This window comes from Anas platyrhynchos, chromosome 15, assembly GCF_047663525.1.
Source record: "Anas platyrhynchos isolate ZD024472 breed Pekin duck chromosome 15, IASCAAS_PekinDuck_T2T, whole genome shotgun sequence".
Classification (NCBI taxonomy): domain Eukaryota; kingdom Metazoa; phylum Chordata; class Aves; order Anseriformes; family Anatidae; genus Anas; species Anas platyrhynchos.
This window is the reverse complement of record NC_092601.1, coordinates 8,494,561-8,506,238: the sequence shown is the minus strand read 5'-3', so window position 1 is coordinate 8,506,238 and position 11,678 is coordinate 8,494,561. Positions and strand designations below refer to the sequence as shown.

Here is an 11,678-nt window from a genome sequence, read left to right as displayed (position 1 = left end):
TCCTCAGAGATGGGGACAAGCACTCAGCGTCCTGGGGATATTTGAGAAAGTTCCCCCCATCCCAAAGCTCATCAAGAGCAGGGGGTGGTGGGGATGGGGACGACGGTGCAGGAGGCCACGGGCTGTGCTGGGAGAGGGGGCGCAGAGGGGATGCAGGATCCGGCCCCTGCCAGGCACAGCAGGTACAGAGCGGGGGGCAGCCTTGCCCGTGGGGGTGCCCCCAAAAAGCCCTGCGAAGAGGTGGTGTCCCCCCTCCCCAAACCACAGTGCCCCATGGGGCACCCCCATCCTGGTACACCCATCCTGGGGCACATGGGGCCCCGGTTGGGAACAGAAATCCCCTCCCCAGCCCCCCCCCAGCTGAGACATGGCATCAAAACCAGCCCTGGAGCCCCCCCGGGACCGGCATCCTCCTGCCACATCCCGGCTGCTTCCAGGGGGCAGCGTCCCCAGGGCCGGATCCACCCCATCCCCGAATCCCCACAGGCATAAGGCTGGGGCAGAGCTTCTAAAAAACAAAGTACAAACTTTATTTTGTTTCTTTACAAAGGCACAAGCCTCTTTTTTTTTTTTTCACTTTCTTAACAAAATATAATAGCTTCTCAATGAACACAAAGACCTGAAAATCGTAAAAAAAAAAATACAAAAAAAAAAATATGAAAGAAACCGAGAGAGAAACAGCTGTGGCTGGGGAGGAACCTACCAAATACCAACAAGGCTCTACACACGACTGGCCTAAAACCCTACAGCCAAACGGGGGGGTGAGGGGGGGGCAGAGGCGGGGGGCAGAGGTGGGACAAAAGTGGGGCCCCCCCCTGCCCACAACGAAAAACAGAAGCGACACAACCACGAAACAGAAAAGCTCTTCTCACCTGACGAACCCCGCAAACCGGATTAAGTGCTTAAAGGAGGGAGGGGAGAGGGAAGGGGAGCCCCACGGGGCCCGGCACCAAAAATCAAACCCCAAAACCCCATCCCCGTGGGGGGGGGCTGGGTGTGCCGGGCAGCCCGTGCTCTGACGAGCCGGATCCCGCTGGTGTTTGCTCTCGGGGTGGGTGGGATTCCTCGCCCCGGCATGGTGCAGGATGCTCGTGGGGAGCAGGAGATGCCTGGGGGGGGCAGGCGCACCCCGAGCCGGGGTCCCCGTCCCTCTGGGAGAGCCGGTGCTGTGTCTGCGACCGCGTCGCTTGCAGTCTGCCCCCCCCCTGCTTAAAAAAAAAAAAAAAAAACAACACGAAAAAGTTTAAAACAAAACAAAAAAGAGGTGGAAAGAAATCAAAATCCCAACCGACACCCCCCCCCCTGCCCCGGCGTCCCGAGGGAAACCCGGCTCCGGCCGGCACCGTGCCCGCTCGCCAGCGGGAACGCCGGGACCGGCTTTGGTTCTGCAGGATTTCCCGGGGGCGGGGGGCGAGTTTGATGAAACCGGGGGGGGAGGCTGAGGGGGGGCTCTGACCCCCCGCCTGGCCCAAACCCCGGCTGCACCCCGAGCCCCGGTTCCAGTTCTGTCCCCCCTCGAGTGCCCGCCGCCGCCCCCCCCCCGTCCCGGCCCCCCCCCGGCTCCCCGCTCGCTGGGAACTGAGCAGCGAACATCGCCCGGTTCTAGCGCTCTGATTTACAGTATTGGAAAAAGGTCATAAAAGAGACCCAAATCTCATCGTATTTTTTAAAAATTTCAGCATATTCTCTGACGTTTCCCTCCCTCGCCCCGCTCCCCGCCCCGGCTGCCGGCCGGGGGGTGTCAGGGCAGTTCCCCTTCCCCCGAGGGGTCTTCTTTGCTCTGGTCCATGGAGTCACTGTCGTTGCCCTCCGTGTCGGAGGCGGTGTCGGAGGCGGAGGGCTCGGGGCAGGCGCGGGCGGGCGTCACGATGACGGCACGCCGCTGCTCCTCTTCCTGCAGCTGCTTCTCCTGCGTCCCCTCGATGTGCTGGATCGCCTGCCGGGGGCAACCGATGGCCGTCAGGACGGTGACACCCCCCTCAAGTCAGGTTTGGGGACCCCCCACGTCCCCAGGGCACCCTGCAGTGCTCCCCCCTCGACACCGCCACAAACCCTCCCTACCTGAACGATGGTGTCCAGGTTTTGCCGGGACGTGGAGACTGTGTTGATGACTGAGGACGGGCCCATGGTGACCACGGTGACGTGATGGGAGGGAGGCGGTGCTGGTACGATCACAGTGGGGTGGTGGGTGGGTGCTGGGGGACCGTGTGCTGGCAGGAGCTGGGCACAGAAGCAAACCCCAGTCAGCAAGGCAAAGCTTCCCTCTGGGGAACTCCCCCCACCCCAGGGCGACAGCTCCTGCCCCAAACCCCTCGTCCCCTTTGCCTCTGCCCTACCCAGAGCTGTGAGCTGTACGGGAACGTCCCCAGGAGCACCCCAACACTGTGCTGCACCCCGGAGCGGTGCTGGGGGCCTCGTGGCCACCCCGATGCAGGTTATCAGGGATGGAAGCAGTGCCCTAACCCATCCCTCCTGCTCACAGCAGTGTTTCACCATGCTCCATGCCCAGTTTCCACTTGAAATAACCGTGGCTCGAAGTGGGAACCAAAAGAGGGGCAGCCCCATAACTGCACAGGAGACCCTGGACCCAGGCAAGGCAGCGATGGGGAGCGCCGCTTGCCGAGAGGCCATAAAAGCTCCATCAGCTGCTGCTCGCCCCTCCTGGATGGACACAAGAGGACGCCAGCTGAAAGCTGCAGGCAGCTTGGCTTTGGCAGGGCAGGAGGCATCCGGATGAACTTGTAGAATTCCTCCCCCCCCCCGCCGTATCCTGACGCTTTCGGTTTTCAGGCAGCCAGAGGCTTAAAGCCAGACCCGAGCAGCTGCTGTGTGCTCGCCCTGCTACCGTCCCGACCGGCTCGGCCGGGAACACGCTGCACCCCTCAAAAATCCCTGCTAAAATAGAGGGTGCAAAGAGCTGCCCTCGCAGGAGGCTAAGGAGCCTTCACCTAAAATTAGGCTGAGCTTCCCCAGGAGGCAGCCAGGAGGGCTCCTGCAGGGAAGCATCTCTGCAGAACCCAAACGACAGAGGAAGCCGCTGTTCCTCGCTCCCTTTTACGCTCCCCACCCCTAGGGATGAAGGCTCCTGGCCCTCCAGTCCTGCTGCTTCTGCCAGGCAGTGATGCCTGCTGCCCATCCCAGCCTTGCAGGTGGCAGCGAGCGGTTCTGGCATCCCCAAAAATCAGCTGGAGTCCCCCAGTGAGAGGTGAACCCTCAGCACCAACCCCTTCCAAGCTCCCTAACACCGGCGCTTTGCCCACCCCAGCCTCCCACCGGTGCCAAGCCCTTCACCGAACCGCCCTGACCCCTTGTGCTTCTCCACCCCGTGCATCCCAGGGGAAAACCTGCAGGGACGGGGGCTGCCGGGGCGTCCCTGCAGCCGGGCGGGTGTTGGGACGCGTCCGCACTCACCTGGGTTCGGATCTGCTGCTCGCGCTCTAGCTTCTCCTGGTGCAGCAACCTCACCTGCTCCTGCTGCTGCTGGAGCTGCACTTGCTGAGCAATCACCTTCAGCTTCTCGGGGTACATGTGGGCCTCCAGGGAGCGAACCTGCCAGCAGAGAGGGTCCTGTTGTGTTGGGGGATCACAGCCCGTGCTGTGCACGCTGCCCCGACCCAAGCTGGGACATCCCCGAGCACGGAGCCACGGGGTGGACAATGTGGGGACAAGGAGGAGAGCACACAGCCGAGCTTGGGGACAGGGAGCTGGACGGTGGAACCCTCTCCTCACAAGAGTGGCTCGCTACAAGAGGGGCTCATCCCAGCCATGCAGCCGGCCCCAAACCACCTCCAGCATCCCCACGGTGCAGCCCACTAGAGGGCGAGCCCTCCCCGCACACCACCAGCCCCGTCCCGCAGCCTCACCTGCTCCTCCAGCATCATGCGGACCGAGCGCTCCTTGTCCAGCTGCTGCCGGAGCTCGATCATCTCCCGCCGCAGGTCCTCGGCCTTCTCGTCCTCCCAAATGTCCGGCGAACCAATGCCCTCGTCTTTGTCCTCCGCCCGTCGCCGCTTTGGGGAGGAGCCGCTGAACTCCTGCCGCCACGGGGACGCGGTGTCAGGGGATGGGGGCTCAGCCCTGGCGCTGCCCTCCCCTCCCAGCCCTCCACCCGGACCAGGGCTGGGCAGTGCCACCCCTGTGGCCGTCCCCAGCACATCCCAGGGCTCCCCAACAAAGGAAGGGGCTCTGGGGACACGGGAAGCATTGCAGGGTCGGTGCCTCCATCCGCTCCCCCCCCCTCCATGTCCTAGGACGGACCCCAAGCAGCAGGAACCGTCCCCAGCCCCCAGGACCGTGCCCTCGCAGCGCCCGGGGCAGCACCTGGATGAACCGCTTGAGCTGGGTGTTCTGCTGCAGTAGCCGAGTCTTCTCCTGCTCCAGGGAGAAGATGTACTCCGCCGTCTGCTGGAGGATGGCCGCCTGCGGGAGAGCCAAGGGGGGTGGTGAGGCAAAAATCACGGTCCCTCCCCGAGCCCCCTGCCCCGCACCTCCCCTGGGATTTCCCTGCAACCAGCACGACCCCTACTTTTCCCTTCCCAGGCAAGAAGCAGTGTCGGGAACCACAAGGTGTGGGACTGACACCTGCATCACCCACGTCAGCCCCTGCTCACCTTGCTGAGCTTCTCCCCGTCCGTGTGCGGGATGAGGGTTTTCAGCGACTGGAAACCGGCGTTGATGCTCTGCATCCGCCTCCGCTCGTTGCTGTTGGCGATCTCCCTGCGTATCCGCCGCTCCTGGTCCCGCTGGGTCTCCGGAGTCAACGGGATGTTGGCCAAGCTGCGAGAGAGGCTGGGTGTGAGAGGTGGGAGGGCTGCACCCCCAGGGACCGGCATCCCCAGCACCGCACCGCCTCGATTTGCAGCCCCAAGTGGCCGAAGGGATGGGGAACACCGTGGGAAGAACCCTCTGGAAGGGCAGAGCCAAATCCCAACAGCACGGCCATGCTGAGCCCACGGGGTGGATGCTCCAGGTGCAGGTAGGACGGACGCAGCACAACCTCTGTCCTGTGCAGGACGGGGAGAGGCTCCCTGACGCTGCCGTCGGGGCAAGCTGGGAATGCTCCCGTCCCCACAGAGCTCCAGAAAGCTCCAGAAAGCCGTGAGGAAGAGGGACTGACGGACACCCCCTGAGCAAAAAAAACGCCCTGTCCGGAGCCACGTGTGGGTGCCTGCTCCACCGGCATCGCCTCGGGGCCGTGCCACGCCGTGCCCACGCGCTGGCAGCGGCCGCGGGACCCGGTGCGGGCGGGAGGGCGAGGCCGCCGGCTGCGTCCCCGCGGGGCCGGCCGGCGTGTGTGGCCCCGGGAAGGCGGCTCCCTCCGCCCCGCTGATGGCTTCCAGATGACAGCTCCCGGCGGAGAAGCCCCCGTCCCGCCCGAAGCCGCAGCTCCCGCCTGCTTCCTGCGCGCCCTCGCCCCACAGCTGGGCCGGGAAACACCGCCGGCCACCGCCAGCGTGCCCCGGCCGGGCGCTGCGCCCTGGTGAAGCCCAGAGCTGAGGGGGGGTCACGGTTCTTCAACCCCCCCAGCTCGGCTTCTTCAGCAGCCCCAAGGTGGTGCGGGGAGCAGGGAGACCAAATCCTGGCAAGCCATGGGGCAATAAAGGAGCAGAACAAAAGGGGATCCGTGGCGGGGGGAAGGGGCAGCACGCACACCCTGCGCCTCCTGACCCCGGGGGGTGCTGGCACGCACAGGGCAGTGCCGGCGGCACGGGGCAGCGAGGGCTGGGGTGACAGAGACCAAAGTGCCGCAGCCTGGCCCCGCCACCAGGCTCCAAACCCTGTGCAGAGCCAGGGCTGGGGAAGCAGCAAAACACCGAAGACAAAACAGAGGGGACAGGCGGCGGGCACGAGGCCAGATAAGAGGGGCTTTGGCCTTCACCTGTAGGCAGCAGTGCCGTGCACGGCCCCAGCCTGCGTTTTAACACACGTCCAAGTGCCAAGCAGCGCCAGGGGCTGACGCCACACCGCAGGCACAGCGAGCCGAGCCTCCCCGCCGCCTCTCGCCCCTCGTCTGCATCGCGCCGGCTGCGGGGCCACGGCGTTATCGTCAGCTCCAGCACAGGGAGCCGGGACCGTGCCGCCCCGCACCTCGCAGAGCCGTGTGTCTGGGGAAGGTCCCGGCTCAGCCCACGGGGACGGGGAAGACGTCGGTGCCCAGCTGCCCAGACAGCGCTGTGGTGCAGGCTGGCGCTGGGTGAGGAGCACTGGAGGCAGCGGATCCCCCGGCACAGCTCCATGGGGTGCCCCGGGGCTCTGGGGCTGTGCCCCACGTGTGCCCATCGCGGCTGTTAGGACACAGCACGATGCTGGGGCAGCCACAGCAGCAGGCACGGGCTCACGTCCACTTGTCGTGGGGTGAGCATGGTGGCTGCCGGGGTCACTGTCCCTCCTCCAGGGCAGGATCTGCCCCTCGTCATCCCGCACCGATGCCTCTCGGGCCCGAGGGCCACCAGCTGCAGGCCCACAGGGGGAATTAGATGGGGATGTTTCGGGCCGGGCAGCGCGGAACCGGTTTCTTAAATACAAGAAAAGGAGGAAGGGCCCGTTTCCTCACCAGCAGACCTCTCGTAACCTTCCCCAGCTGCTCTTCCTGGGAAGAGACCTAAAAAGTGACAGCTAAATACAGAAAGGGGAAAAAGAAAGGCCTCCATTCAGAAGCTGTCCTGGTGCCCAGTGCCACCCCGGGAGCGGGCTCCACACCAGGATCTCCACGCGGTGCCCGGCTGCTGCCTGCCTGCGCCTGCCCATGGCGGCCGTGCCCGAGTGGGGCAGATCCAGCCCCAGCCCCAACCCCAACCCCAACCCCAGCCCCATGGTGCTGGGACGCGCCAGCAGCACACCCGGGCTGTCCCTTCCTGCCCCGGACACTCCTGTGCACAGAAGCTCTTGTGCCATAAAAGCCACGTCGGGGAGAAGCCCCGGGGTGCCCACAGCCCCCACTCCGTGCCGCGGGCGCACCCGGACGCGAGGCGTGGGCTGGGCAGGTAGAATTTGATCCTTCCGTCCCCAGCTGCATGGCGGCACCCACGTGGGACCCGGCAGGGACACCAACACTCGCCTGGACCTCGAGGAAAGCAAAACCACGGGGGATGAAAGCTGGCAGCCACCACACAACTCACGAGGACACCTCGCTGTGCCAGCCCGTGTTTGTCGGTGCCCGCAGCTCACGGCCTGGGCTGCACCGGTGGGCTGGATGTCCCCGAGCTCCGGGTGTCCCCGAGCTCTGGGTGTCCCCGCGCTCCCAGGCAGGGTGTTGCTGAACGCTTCAAGCTCTCAGGCAGGGTGTCCCTGAGCTCAGGGTGTACCCGAGCACCCTGAACTCACCAGCCGGGTGTCCCCAAGCTTCCTGAGCTCTCAGGTATGGCATCCCTGAGGCTACCCATGCATGCAGGCAGGGCAGGGCATCCCCAGGCTCCAAGGCAGGGTGCCCCTGAGCTCCCCAAGCTTGCAGGCAGGACGCACCCAGGTTCCCCGAGCTCCCAGGCAGGGCGTACACACGTTCCCCAAGCCTGCAGGAAGGGGATAGTGTCCCCGAGCTCCCAGGCAGCGTGCATTTGGGTCCCCCAAGCCTGCAGGAAAAGGCAGGGTGTCTCCAGGCATGCAGGCAGGGCATCCCTGAGCTCCCCGAGCCCACATGCAGGATGCCCCCGAGCTCCCCGAGTTTTCAAGAGGGGTGCACCCCAGCTCCCTGAGCTCATGGGCAGGGTGCCCCCAGCTCCCCAAGCTCATGAGAAGGGCGCACCCCAGCTCCCTGAACCCATGGGCAAGGTGTTCATGGGCACGGTGTCCCTGAGCTCATGGGGACAGGGTGCCCCCAAGCTCTCCAAGCTCCCAACCAGGGCGCACCCCAGCTCCCCGAGCTCACGGGCAGGGTGTCCCCGACCTCCCCAACCTCCTGGGCAGGGTGCACCCCAAGTGGAACCTCCTGGGCAGGGTGTCCCCAAGCCCCCAGGGGCCCCCTGAGAGCAGCACCCCCTCCCCAACCCGTGCGCCCCCGAGTGCCCCACGGGGGGCCACAGCCACGCCGCAGCCAGACCGGGGGCCGCGTGGGTGTCGGTGTGCGCGTGTAAAGGGGTGTGTAAAGGTGCGTGTGAGTGTGTAAAGGTCCGTGTGAGTGTGTGAAGCCGGGTGTGAGCGCGGGGGCCCGGCAGAGGCCCGAGCAGGCCCCGCCGCCATGGAGCCGCGTGGGGACCCGCCGGGGCCGCACCCGGGCCGAGGGCGGGGCGGAGGGGCCGGGGCCGGGACCGGGGCTGGGATCGAGGCCGCCATCCCCATCCTCCTCCTCCTCCTCCTTCCTCCTCCTCCTCCTCCTCGGCCCCCAGCAGCTCCCTCCCGGCTTTGTGCTCCGGAGCCCCGAGGCTGGCGCCCGGGGGGGCTCCGCACTACAAATCCCGGCAGCCCCGGCCCCGTTCCCGGCCCGCCTCCTCCGGGAGGGCTGCAGAGTCACGGCCGGGCCCGCAGTAAACACACGCCCCCCCCCCGGGCCCCACCGCACGCCCCCCTCCACCTCCACCCCCCCCACCCCCCCCCTCACCCACCCCCACCCCCCAATTTCGGGGCCCCACCGCCCGCCACCGTTGGGGCGCCCCCGGGGTCCCCTCCTCCGGGCTCCGCTCCCCCCTCGTGTCCCGGTGCCGGTGCCCGTGGGGGGGGGGCACACACACGGGGCTACCCGGTGCCTCCCCCCCCCCCACGTCCACCCCCAGCGGTAGCAGCAGCGCTGTCCCCTGTCCCCCCCCCCCCCTTTTTGGAGGCCGCATGGCCGCTGGCGGGGCCCGGCCCCATGTGCGCGGCGCCCCCGGGCGCGCACCCACGTGCTGGGGAAGGAGCGGGGGTGGGAAAAAGAAATAAAAATAGAGAAAAAGAATGAAAAACGGAGCGTGAAAGAATAATAACAAAAAAGGCAGAAAATGGTGGAAAGGGGCAGAAGCGCGGGGAGAGCCGTGCCCCACCTGCAGAGCCCGCCGATGACCTCCTTCTCGGATTTCCTGAAGTGCTGCAGGGAGGGCATCTTCGGGGCGGGCACCATGAAGTACTCCATGGCCGGCCGGGGGCTTGGCGGGGGGCTTTGCGGGGCCGGGAGGGTGCGGTGCGGGGCCGGGCGGGTGCGGGTGGTGCGGGTGCGTGTGTCTCACAAGGCGGGAAACAGCTGGGGGAGAGGAGAAGCCGAGCACACAGCAGCGCTCCCTCCCCCGGCGGCGCCGCCTCCGCCAGCCACCGGCCCATGTAAACAAAGGACGGCGCGGGCTCCGCCGGGGAGAGGGGGGAGAGGGGCTGCGGGGGGGGTCCCCAGGGGGGCTGGAAGGGGTTTAAGGGGGGTTAGAGGGGTTTGGGGGGGGTTTGGAGGGGGTTTAGGGGGGGTTTAGGGGGGCTCGGGGGGGGTCCTGGGGTGCGCAGAGGGGTGGCCGGGGTGGTGTGGGGGGCGGCGGAATGGGGGTGGGGGGTGGGGGGAGATGGGCTGGTGTCACCCCCCCCCCCCGTTGGTGGTGCCCCCAACGGGTGTTGGACTGAGCCAGGGGTGCGGTGGGGGTGGGGGTGAGCTCGGGGTTGGGGTCTGCTGGGTTCTGGGAGAGTCCTGGGGGACCCTGTGCTGCCCTGTCCCGCTCTGTCCTGCTCTTTCTTGGCCCTGTCCTAGCCCTGTCCCGTCCTGTGCCACCCCCAGCTGACCCTATCCTGCTCTGTCCCATCCCATCCCATCCCATCTGGCCCTATCCCATTCCATCTGGCCCTATCCCATCCCGTCTGGCCCTATCCCTATCCCTATCCCATCCCTATCCCATCCAGCACCACCCCCTCCTGACCCTATCCTGCTGTCCTATCCCCATCCCATCCTATCCAACCCTATCCCATCTGAACATACCCCAAACATACCCCATCCAACCCTATCCCATCCTTTCCCGTCCCCGTTCCACCCTGTCCTACCCCATCCCATCCCTATCCCATTCTGTGCCACCCCTCCCAACCCTATCCTGCTCTGTCCTATCCCCATCCCACTCTATCCCATCTGACCCTATCCCATCCCATCTGACCCTATCCCATCCTTTCCTATCTCTGTCCCATCCCAGCCCGGCCCATCCTTCCTATCCCATTTGACTCTATCTGCTCTATCCTGTCCTCATCCCATCCCATCCGACCCTATCCCATCTGAACATATCCCATCCAACTCTACCCCATCCTGCCCTGTCCCCATCCCACCCTATCCCATCCTGTCCTACCCCATCCCATCCTTTCCTATCCCCATCCCATCCCTATCCCATCCTGTGCCACCCCCACCTGCCCCTATCCTGCTCTATCCTGTCCTCATCCCATCCCATCCAACCCTATCCCATCTGACCCTATCCCATCCTTTCCTATCCCCGGCCCATCCCTATCCTATCCTATGCCACCCCATCTGATCCTATCACTGTCCCATCCTGTCCCCATCCCCTTTTTGCCGTCCCAGCTGACCCTACCCCATCCTACCCCATCCTTTCCTATCCCTATCCCTATCCCATGCTGTGCCATCCCCACCTGATCCTATCCTTCTCTGTCCTGTCCCCATCCCATTGTATCCCATCTGACCCTATCCCATCCCATTGTATCCCATTTGACCATATCCCATCCTTTCATATTCCTGTCCCATCCTATCCTACCACATCCCATCCCATCCTTTCCTATCCCCATTCCATCCCCGTCCCATCCTGTGCCATCCCCTCCTGACCCCATCCCATCCCATCCGTCCCCATCCCAACCCACCATATCCCATCTGACCCTATCCCACCCCATCCCATCCTTTCCTATCCCCATCCCATCCCTATCCTATCCTGTGCCACCCCCACCTGATCCTATCCTGCTCTGTCCTGTTCCCATCCCATCCAACCCTATCCCATCCAACCCTATCCCATCCCCTCCTATCCTATCCCATCCTTCCCTATCCCATTATCCCATCCCATCCTATCCTACCCCATCCCATTACCCCATCCCTATCCCACCCTGTGCCACCCCATCTGACCCCATCCCCACCCCACCCCATTCCGTCCCCGTGGGGCTGCCAAATGGGGCAGCTGGGGGGGAACCGATGGGGGGCTGGGGGGGCTGCTGGTGGCCTTGGGGGGGGGTGGGCTCAGACCACGTGTGGGGCTCAGAGGTGGTTTGGGGACCACGGCACAATGGGATTTTTTTTTTGGGGGGGGTGATTTTGTACTGGGGGGGTGCCACACGGGTGACAACTCCCCTGGGGGGGGGGCACAAGCCGGTGGCGGATGTCCCCCCCCCCCCCGCCACGGGGCTGTGCCCTGCTTTTTGCCCTGCCCCTCCCCGCGTGGATTTTGCCCCCCCCCCAAAAAAAAAAAAAAAACAAAAAAAGAAAAAACAACAAAAAAAAAACCACGCGTGGGGCGTGACAGCGGGGACACCCCCCCGCCGGGCCCAGCCGCCACATCCTGCCTGCGGAAGGAGCCCCGGGGACAACCCCCCCCCCCTGGTGCGCCCCCCCCCGCCCCATCCCGCCCCCTTCCCTCCCTCCCCTCCCTCCTCCGGGGGGGGGGGGGTGGTGACGTCATAGGGAGGCCCTGCCAGGCCGTGACGTCACGGAGCGGCGCTGGCGTCACGCGGGAAATTCGCCCCCCCCCCCGCGGCAGTAAAACACGAACCCCCCCCAAAGCCCCCCCCATACACCCGAGCTCCCCCTAAATCCCTAT

General features: G+C 65.5%; 1 protein-coding gene across 1 annotated transcript; it reads right to left on the bottom strand.

Annotated features, from left to right (window-relative positions):
• Positions 1 to 506: 506 nt before the first annotated feature.
• On the bottom strand, positions 507 to 9,261 carry TFAP4 (transcription factor AP-4). Its single transcript, XM_038187001.2, has 7 exons — positions 8,952 to 9,261; positions 4,611 to 4,776; positions 4,321 to 4,419; positions 3,864 to 4,034; positions 3,412 to 3,549; positions 2,062 to 2,220; positions 507 to 1,936 (listed from the first exon to the last, which is right to left on the bottom strand). The coding sequence occupies exons 1-7, from the start codon at positions 9,038 to 9,040 to the stop codon at positions 1,742 to 1,744; spliced, it is 1,017 nt and encodes a 338-aa protein (XP_038042929.1). The 5' UTR covers positions 9,041 to 9,261; the 3' UTR covers positions 507 to 1,741.
• Between the last annotated feature and the right edge of the window lie 2,417 nt (positions 9,262 to 11,678).

Excerpts from the sequence above, each read along its gene's own strand:
- TFAP4 (XM_038187001.2), bottom strand. The coding sequence starts at position 9,040 with ATGGAGTACTTCATGGTGCCCGCCCCGAAGATGCCCTCCCTGCAGCAC. Across the intron at positions 3,550-3,863 it reads GCATGATGCTGGAGGAGCAG|GTTCGCTCCCTGGAGGCCCA; the intron begins GTGAGGCTGCGG and ends CTCTGCTGGCAG. Across the intron at positions 1,937-2,061 it reads ACCTGGACACCATCGTTCAG|GCGATCCAGCACATCGAGGG; the intron begins GTAGGGAGGGTT and ends TGCCCCCGGCAG.